The 10,200-nt window shown below is 47.5% G+C and overlaps 1 protein-coding gene across 1 annotated transcript in view; it reads left to right on the plus strand.

Annotated features, from left to right (window-relative positions):
• Positions 1–1,030: 1,030 nt before the first annotated feature.
• LOC111867559 (alpha-amylase 1) overlaps positions 1,031–10,200 on the plus strand; it is a 19,117-nt gene continuing 9,947 nt past the window's right edge. Inside the window, exons 1-4 of the mRNA XM_033752720.1 lie at positions 1,031–1,219; positions 2,387–2,538; positions 3,640–3,819; positions 5,734–5,857. Coding sequence (XP_033608611.1) covers positions 1,046–1,219; positions 2,387–2,538; positions 3,640–3,819; positions 5,734–5,857 — 630 coding nt within the window. The 5' untranslated portion in view covers positions 1,031–1,045. The remainder of the gene's footprint in view (positions 1,220–2,386; positions 2,539–3,639; positions 3,820–5,733; positions 5,858–10,200) is intronic.

Here is a 10,200-nt window from a genome sequence, read left to right on the forward strand (position 1 = left end):
ATGTACTGGAGAGTGGAGCTCAGCACGAGATAAAGCCCAGTGGTTAGTTTTACGTCTCAGCTGTGTTACTCTGTGGTGGAAGGAGCCCCCGGTACCCATCCGATAAGAGGTTGAGTGGGCCAAAGAGCCGATCTGAACATTGTGGAGAAGAGACAAATCTCTTTTCTCTACCGGAAATCGAACCCCTGCTCCACGGCCTTCCTGCTTATACTGCAGTCTATTTATCACCAGTCTCAGCATCCCAGGCTCTAGACTCTAGAGCATGAGAGAAAATTCTGATCACTTAATCATGAACTGGGAGGGACTTGGAAGGGTAAGATCTGCTCTTCCATTCCTCCACCTCCTACTTGTTAAGCAATGGGCGTATCGTCTCCATATTGTCATCTGTACTGCAACTGAAACCTTTTGAGGTGCTTCATCGTCAGGTAGCGACGTAAGTCGTTGAGTCACTTTTAAATATCTAGAAGCTATCCATGTGACAGGCCGTGGAGGTCCATAGGGTTGTGAGACGTCGAGGCTCCCGCATTTTCTCTAGACAATCGGCTCATAGATGGCGGAAGGGTGTCAGCCTAATGCACCTAATGCTAGAGGCTGTGTCGACCCCAGTGCTGTATTTAAATTATATTTTCTTCTTGCGGTGAGAATCAAAATCACGACCCCGAGACGTCGGCAAACACATATTGAGGGAAGAGAGAACCCCTACATAAGCCGGCCAGTATTAAGCAGAGACAGTGCTAGAAGAAAGAAAAAGGCGATCAATATGGTGGTCCTTTGGTTACCTGCCCGTTCAGAATCAGTGCGTTGAAGTGTGTACAGCAAAAACTAGGATTGGCTCGTCTGGCATAACACTGTGTGACGCCAGAGGCAGGAGTCAGACAACAGTGGAGACATCTGTGGCCCTACAAGAGTTCGTCCAAAATTCAGAGCAGTCCCAGGAGACACAGTGCGCTACAGTCCAGTACAAACACAACACAGATGCGTTGCGTAACAATCAGCTATCGCCTATATTACGGGGACCCACGCGTCCTGACGGCAGGCAGTCGCGATGCTGCTACTCTCCTGCGTGTTGGTGGCGCTGCTTTGTGCAGCGGGCGGACAGAAGGACCCAAACGTCGCGTCGGACAGAAGTGCTATCGTTCATATCTTCGAGTGGAAATTTGACGATATAGCAGCAGAATGTGAGAAGTTCTTGGCCCCCCAAGGCTACGCTGGAGTGCAGGTATTGGCAGCCCTGACCTTGGTCACATTCGTTAGTATTAATAACAATTCAGAACAACAGAGTTCTTAACCCATAATGTTGAAAAGCTTCGTGCTCTTTATTCCAATGCAATCAACAGGAACATGGAAGTGTCACTATACCACGGTTATCTCCATATTTATTCAGGTTTCCCTGCTAATAATCATTCCACCATTGTCCTATACTGATCTAGCACCGTTCCGCGAGGTTTTAATAGCTCCTACCAGGCAGCACATTATCATATTCTCGGTCATTAAGTTGGGGGCTTCATCTCCACCCCGGCACTCAGTTGGCTACACTGTAAGAAACTTCATACTGTTCTACACGGGCGTGAATCGTCTCTGGCTTCCTCACTCGATTGTACGAGTTTCCTGTTTATGTTTACCTTTAAGTGTACCCTATTAAGGGAGGAAATTGTACAAAAAGAGGGTTATGGGTGGACTTTTGTTCCTGAGGGGGAGGAAGTGACAGGAGGGTGAAGAAAAGTGCATGAGGAGCTTCGTAATTTGTACTCCTCGCCAGATATTAGAATGGTAAAATCAGTTAAGATGATATCTACAAGACGTGTAGCAGGAATGGGGAAGATGAAAAACGCGCACAGAATTTTCGTCATGATACCTGAATGTGAGGAATAAGTTTGTGGAAACGTGTATAAATTTGACAATAATATTAAAATGGTTCTTAAAGTAATAGGACGAGAGTGTGTCAAATGAATTAAAATGGCTCAGGGTAGGGACCAGCGGCGGGCTGTTACAGACGTGGCAATGAACTGTCAGGTTCCTGACTATCAATAACACTGTTTCTATCAGTTGTCTACAACATACGTCATTTACTGAGTAGAATTTCTTTGGCGGAATACATGAATATTAAATGCAGTATTTTAACAATTTTACATAGGACGAGAAGGAACTATATTGTAGGCTCTATACTTAGGCGCTGTTAAGTAACGAACCAATTGTTCTACATTTAAAATAATTCGGTTGACAATTCTCAAAAGTGAAAATGACACAGTATAGAGTGTGTTCACATTGCTACACGAAGTGCCTCACGTATTTCCGAGGACAGCGACACAAAGCTCGGTAATTGCGGCACAAAATGACTGACGGCTATAAAATGAAATAGTTTGAATATTCCTGGAAATGATTTCAGGTATCTCCAATTAACGAAGTCATCATACTAAACGTCACGAACCGCCCCTGGTATGACAGGTACCAACCAATCTCCTACAGAATCACCAGTCGTTCTGGGGATGAGGTGGCCTTCAGGTCCATGGTTCACAGATGTAATCACTTCATTGTCAGGTAACGGAGGTTTCTTGTGTCCGGTAATTTGTTGCCGAAGACAGGTAATGGAGGATTCTTGTGTTTGGTAACTTGTTGTCAAAGTCAGGTAATGGAATGTCAAGATCAAGTAAGCTGTTGCCAGTGCCAATAACGCACCAGTAAAGCATGTATATACGTACTGTAGTGTCCGTGGATACAAATCTGTAGCGTAATTTCAGAAACTATCTCGGTTGTTCATGGTGGTTACCTACTTCTAACGTCTTGAGTACCTGCACTCGAAAACACATCGCATTCAGAACACAGTTCTTGTGGGGCAGACTGTAATCCCCGCATTCAGACAGAAACAAGATGGGACAGACACATGGACGTGGCTGTATGGACTATATTATTAAATGTTTAGTTTGTTCATTACTTCTTGAAAGTAAATATCTTAATCTGTGCGCTGCTTACCGGCTGTATGGACGATGGGCTGGAGTTCGAGTGCCGGTAGGAGCAAGGCTTTTCTTCTCTCCACATCTTCCAGACCGGTTTTGGGTCCCACCCAGCATCCTGTCCGGTGGGTACTGCGGACTTCCCCCCCCCTCCAGCTATAAAGCTGCCTGGACGTGAAGCTTCTATTGCCGACGTCAAGAATATCTGGATCTCTACATCCACTCCCTCATTCACCTTCACGGCATTGTGTTTACTTAGTTAAGCACAGCAACAACTTTCCTTTGTTCATTTATTTACTTATATAATTTGATGTTTAATCAGTAGCTTCGTAACCCGATCATTAGTAAAGATAATTACACACCCCGTCAATACATCAATTCGTTTGCTAACCAGTCAGTTAGCTATATAGTCAGGCAAACAGCAATTTTGACAGTGCCATGGCTCGGATGTTTAGACATTGGCTTCTGACTGTGAAGCCAAGAGTTCAGTCCTAGATGAATATATGTGAGATCCCTTGTGAACGAATTGACAGACGAACAGATTTTGCCACAAGTTGCTTCGATTATCCCCTGCTAATCATCATTCCACCCTTGCTCCGTCTCCGTCTATCCTTGCCCCATGAGGTGTTCGGTAGCACTGACAGGCAGCACAGTATCACATCCTGGGTCTGATGTTCCTACGTTTCAGGATCTACGTTGATGTGGTTATGAACCACATGTCCGCTAATTCAGGCGACGTCACAGGAACAGGCAACAGCAGGGCCTACACGGCTGACTTCGTGTATCCGGCTGTCCCTACGGCCCTGGAGACTTTCACAATCCAACCTGCTGCATTCAGGGCGATGACTATGGGAACAATGCTACTGAAGTGAGTGAAACAACTACTGTATCTATGCCTCACGCTGTGACAGAAGTCTGTATTGCAGGAGTTTATTTCTTATGGTTATCACAGTAGACAGCGACTGTCTCCTTAACAGCAGTAGCCGGTTGGTCTTTGTAGCGGAGACGTAATGTTTGCTGTGAGTTACCAACCGGATTTTTGCCGAATTTACGTATTATGGAGTTTCTTAATATTGAAATATTCTAATTGTGTTGTATACATTCTTTCGTAGACAACGTGTGGATAGTTTTGAGTCATGTCTACTATCCTCTGTTTTGTTGTTAGTGTGTGACACAATTTGGATATAGTTACATAACCAGGTATATAAACCCCATAGGATTGCCGACAACAACCGCATACTAAACACCATACACCGATAACACATGAAAAATGTTTCACCAAGTTGCCGGTACAACCACATGACTCCATGAACTGGAGATATACATGTGAGGTTGCAATGTAAACAAAGAAGCCAATTATAAGTATTAAGTGATCAACAAATCCCCGAGTCACCCGGCCAGCTACTCCAATCAACAAGAAATCCATTATTAAAATGCACAGAAACAGGTAAGTGAATGTATCAAGCAACACACAACACTCCCACCATCAAAAAGTAAAGCTATCCCAGTAGGACGCGGTGAAGGCCCATAGGGATGTGAGACGTCGAGGCTCCCACATTTTCTAGGCACTCGGTTCACAGATGGCGGTGAGGTTGTCAGCCTTACGCACCGGCTGCCCTTTACTCCTAAGGAAGATTCGTGGTACTGATTTCTATTAGACGCTGAGTCGATCCCAGGGTCATAGTGCTGCTGGAAAGATTAGGTCAATTTAAAAATCCAGTGGCATCAACGGGAATCGAACCCGTGACTTTCCAACTGGTAGCATAGTGCGCTACCGCGTGCCCCATGCTCACACCACTCCAAAAATATAACGTCTTACTCAATTTTAAAGGATTTTAGTGCTTTAATACTGAACTATAGCACTTATCTCAATGTGAAAAATGGATACATTTTATAGAAATTCATTTTCCTGCCAGCATAATCTAATATGGTAGGGATAGTTTTCAAAATGAGAGGCCGGCATAGCTTGTTACAGTGACGGGCTACGTGCTGGACGGCTGGAGTTACATTCCCAGCAGAGGCAAGAGATTTCTCTAGCGTCCAGACAGGCTCTGGTGTCCACAAAGCCTCCTATCCAATGAGTACTGCGAGTTTTTACACCGGGGCTAATGCTGCTGAGGCGTGAAACTTACCACTCACCTCCATCTATGCCGAGGTCACGAATAATGAAGATATATTTTCACTTCCCCATACATCTTCATGACGTGGTGATTAATTAAGCACAAGGCTTTCATACTTCATTTTCACAACGGGATTCTTTTCTGTAGCAGCAGGACAATTGATGTTGAAACGTACCAAAGCCCAAGGACCGAAAAGTGGTTTGGGATAGGAAACTATATTAACAGTACAGACACCAAATGAATATAATAATATAATAATATAATTATATAATTGATTAGAAAAATACAAACTGCCCAGATAAGGACGGCACAACGTCCAAGCGTCCACCAACTCCGCCGTTAATTTAGTAAACCAAAATTCCAAAAAATAATTTGGGGTCGAGACCAGACTCTTCCACGGCGTGCAGCAGAATGGCCCTCCAGTGTTCAGACGAGCCTCTCAGTCCCTGGTGAAAGGATGAAGGGCGCAAGCGTAGGGCATGTGGAGAGGGGGGAAAGGAAAGAAGGGGGTCTGGTTGAGGGACCTGGCGGTGGTTGCTGCCGTTACAGTCCTCCCCCCCCGAAGGAGACGGCGTGGGTGATTCCATTTACTGGGGCTCCTGCGTGTTGACGAAACGGAGTGCCAGGCCATCGTATCAGAGTTGCAGCTTACCTGCTGCCAGTCTCGATGTTAAGTGCTTGCGCTGGCTGCGAGAGCACCCATCTACACTTCACTATGTGGTGCTGGACGCGCAGCTCACCCGAACCATCAGTGGGGCACATGCGCAGACAGGGATAAGAGCCCAGGCATCTCACCCCACAAACTGGTTGCTACTTAATAAGTGTCCCGTTGTCACGTCCATAATATGCCTGATGATGCAGTAAGCCTCCAGTAAACACCCCGGGGGGGGGGTACGGGTGCTGGTCTTATCAGGTACTTGACCGTGCTTCGCACTTGGTCGTAGGGACGGTGGATGGTTTCCACCCTTCGGCGTAAGGCACTGGAAAGATGGTAGCACGGGAAGGGACAGCGCAGCCCGTCCGAACTAAGGGTCAAACTGCAATATGAGTTGGGGCACGTGAAAAACACAAACACAATCAAGATGACAGCACCGATGCGACAATTGCAATTCATAGGCTCTGGTTACACTACCGAGCTGTACAGTAACACACATAACGTATTGTTATAACCTCAGTTGATGGGGATCCCCACACACACACACTCATACCAAAGTACACACACATAGTCATGACTACACCTAAGCATGCCGGCGGCAATGCAACAATATCATAATATAGCAGAGTGCTCTAAGGGCCCATATATATATACATACATACATCCGAAACATCGGACTAGAAAAAGAAAGTACCTCCAGGCACTAAGCGCAAGGGGCCCTTTACATAGAATGGCTCCAAGGCCCACATACAAGAAAATATATTGATGTGTTTAATGTTCCACTTATATAAGGGAACCTAGGAATCCCAAGGCGCTTATACAAAGTGCCTTTATGCTAGCGTGGTGCATAAGTATACAGTAAAGCACCACGCTAGCATAAATTACCAAAATCATATCACATTTGAATTTACAAACCTATTAGTCGGCCACTCACGCAGCTTTCAACTGTGAGACGTGAGCGCGGATCCTGCTGCCGCCGTCAGAGTCGGTGAGCTGAACGGAAACCGGAGAGGTAAACTTGAGAACGGTAAAGGGTCCCCTATATCTGGGACAAAGTTTGGCCGCCACGTGTTGGGACGCCTTACTGAGGGGGTAATTCTTGAGCCAAACCCTGCTTCCAACGTGAAAAGGAGGAGGTTGGCGGCCTCGGTCGTAGGTCCTGCGCACGGCAGCGTGCGCGAGTCGGAGATTTCTTCGCGCTGCCTCCCAGCGTTCCTGGATGGAGCGGAAATCAGGGGTTTCAGGAAGTAACTCCTTGATGGACCAGAGGTTGGAAAGGGGTGAGTTTGGCGTAAAGGAAAACATCAAGCTGAATGGAGTGGTCTTATGGGACTCGTGGCGAGCCGAATTAAATGCAAACTGGAGCCACGAGAGGTTCTCGTCCCAACGGGAATGGTCTTGATGGTGGTAAGCAATTAACGCAGCGCGTAAATTCCGGTTGAACCTCTCGGCATGGGAGGGCTGAGGATAGTACGGTGTGGTGGTGACATGCCTGATGCCTCGGGCAAAACAGAAATTGCGAAAGTTGCGAGATGTGAACTGCGTCGCATTATCGGATACGAGGATCTCGGGAATCCCAAATGTGGAAAAGATGTTCAGTAACACCCGAATAGTCGTGGCGGTGGACGCTTCCCGGACCGGGAAAATCCAAACAAACTTGGTAAAAGCGTCCACACAGACTAGTGCGTAGGTGTTACCTGCCTTTGACCGGGGGAACTTCCCCACGAAATCTACAAACAACTTCTCCAGTGGGCGAGTAGCCACGTCAGAGGCCAGCATACCATAACGGGCGTTCTGGGCGGGCTTACTGAGCCCGCAGAGCTTGCAAGCCCGTACTCTAGCGGAGATATCCGCATCCATGCCCTTCCATATGAAAGATTGGCGAATTTTCCATAGCGTTTTTCGCACCCCTAGGTGGCCCCCACAGGGCGAGTCATGAAAATAACTAAACAGGGCCGGAATTAAGGCCTGGGGGATGACGATCTTAGGCCGACCGTCAAAACGAGCCTTGCAATAAAGTACGCTCCTAAGTAGAGAGTATCCGGGCACTTCTTGCCCCAGTGACAACTGGTCCATAATGGGACAAATTTCTGGGTCCTTCCTCTGGTGCGTGGCAATATCCTCGAATAGGACAGGGAAATCCAAAAGTAGCGAACATACAGGATTTTCGGCGCTGGGGTCATACATGCGCGAGAGAGCATCTGCGATGACATTTTGGGTTCCCCTAATGTGCTGCACATTAAATTTGAATGAGGACAATCTCACAACCCAACGACCAATTCTCCCGAGTTGGCGGGGATGGGAGAGACACCACGTGAGAGCCTGATTGTCGGTCTGCAGATCGAACTCGAGGTGTTCAAGGTACGGCCTAAATTTCTCCAAGCCAAAGAGGACTGCTAAGCACTCGAGTTCGTACGTTGAAAATTTTCTCTCAGGGTGGGATAATGTGCGTGAGGCGTAAGCAATAGGCTGGAGCTCACCATCAAACTGCTGTAACAGCACCGCCGCGACCGCCACCGAACTAGCATCAGTCTGGAGCGTGAACCGGCGGGAGAAGTCGGCAGTGCGGAGGACCGGGGGGTTGGTAATGGCGAGCTTCAAATCCTGAAATGCTCGTATCTGATCAGGCCCCCACTGAAATTTGACGTCTTTCTTTCTGAGTAGGTTAAGGGGGGCGGCGCGCTCGGCGAAATGAGGAATGAATTTGTGAAAAAAATTCACCATGCCAATAAACCTGGCGACCCCTTTAACGTCCCTGGGAGGCGGGAACCTTCTAATGGCGTCGGTTCTGCTTGGGTCAACAGAAATACCGGAGGGTCCCACGATGTGCCCCAGGAAAGACAGGTGAGGCGTGGCGAATCTAACCTTTGCGGGATTAACGGTTAATCCTGCGTTGCGCAATCTGAGAAAAACCTCACGCAGATGAAGTACGTGTTCTTCAAACGAATCACTGTAGACGACCAGATCGTCAAGATAGTGAAATACGAAGTTGAATTTTAAGTCGGAAAACACTTTGTCCAACAAACGGGTCAACACCTGGGCTCCAGTTGCCAACCCGAATGGTACCCTAGTGTACTCGTACAAATTCCAGTCGGTGGCGAACGCAGTCAGGGGTTTCGACCGGTCAGTTAACCCAATCTGGTGATACGCCGAATTGAGGTCAAGCGACGTAAACACTTTGGCGGTCTTAAACCAGTGAAAACATGAATGGATGTCTGGCAATGGGACCGATTCAATTTTGATCTTCTTGTTCAGAGCCCGATAATCAATAACCGGACGAAACCCATCTTGCCCTTTAGGCACCAAGAATATAGGGCTGGAATAAGGTGAAGTGGAAGGTTGTATAATGCCTTCATCGAGCATAAGACGGATATGCTGTCGTAATATGTCCATTTTTGGGGGCATGAGCCGGTAGGGAGGAATCTTGACAGGGGATGGATCAAGTAACTCAATGTCATATTGCAAGAGTGTAGTGAGCCCCAATCTTGGGGTTAAGACATCAGGAAAGTCGTCGATGAGGGAGCGCAGGAGGGTAGAGTAATTGTCCTCCAAATGTGACAGATCCGGGTTAGCTGACGTGGCCGCACACACCCACGACTTATCGTCGGGAGGACTTCGCCCCAGTAAATGCAACCTGTTAGTGGGATCGAATCTAAAAAACGCGTGCCCCTGCTGAACATCAATCATCAAACCCGTTTTCCCTAAAAAATCAGCACCCAAAATGACGGGCTGAATCAAGCCGGGAACAACGTAAAATGGGACTTTCCATGTATAACGATCAATCCGGATCTTACACTTGACTGCAGTATGAACTGGGAAAGTCTGAGCAGAGGCAGTAACACACTTTACCGTCACGGGATAAGTGTGCAGCGAAGGGAGTGCTTTCATAAGGGAGTTATAGGCAACGTCGGACATCAAAGAACGGACAGCCCCAGAGTCTAAGAGAGCACAAACGGGTCCAAATGCGAGCTCCACCTGAAGACAGGGTAAACTATATTGTAGAACCCCCTGTATTCGTTGATTATGCGAGTTGGAAATAGAGTGGCTGAACAAGGTGGGACTTCGAGATGGGCGATTCCCACGAGGAGGGGCTGGGTTACGTGCTAGTCAAAGAGTATTTGGCTGCGGTCGAGCACTCTCAATAGCTGAGGTGGGTAACCGGACATAACAGTCCTTGCGAGTGTGACCGGGTTTATTGCACCGATAGCAGACGGTCCTCGGACGGGCCGAAACAGGCGCAGCGGACACGTGCCGATCGGAATGTGTCGGCTAGTTCGATGGAGTCCTAGTTTGGGAGGTATGACTCTGGTCATTACGCAGAATACCGTGTGCATATATGCACATTTTATCTAATTCCGCATAGGTTGTCGGGGCATCGCAGAAAACTAGGCGATTCCGCTCCTGAGGATGGAGTCCGTCAAGAATATTCCTGACTACCGCAGCCTCATTTGCATCCTGCTGAAGAACAGCGGCC

The sequence above is a fragment of the Cryptotermes secundus genome, unplaced genomic scaffold (genome assembly GCF_002891405.2).
Source record: "Cryptotermes secundus unplaced genomic scaffold, Csec_1.0 scaffold148, whole genome shotgun sequence".
NCBI classification, from domain to species: domain Eukaryota; kingdom Metazoa; phylum Arthropoda; class Insecta; order Blattodea; family Kalotermitidae; genus Cryptotermes; species Cryptotermes secundus.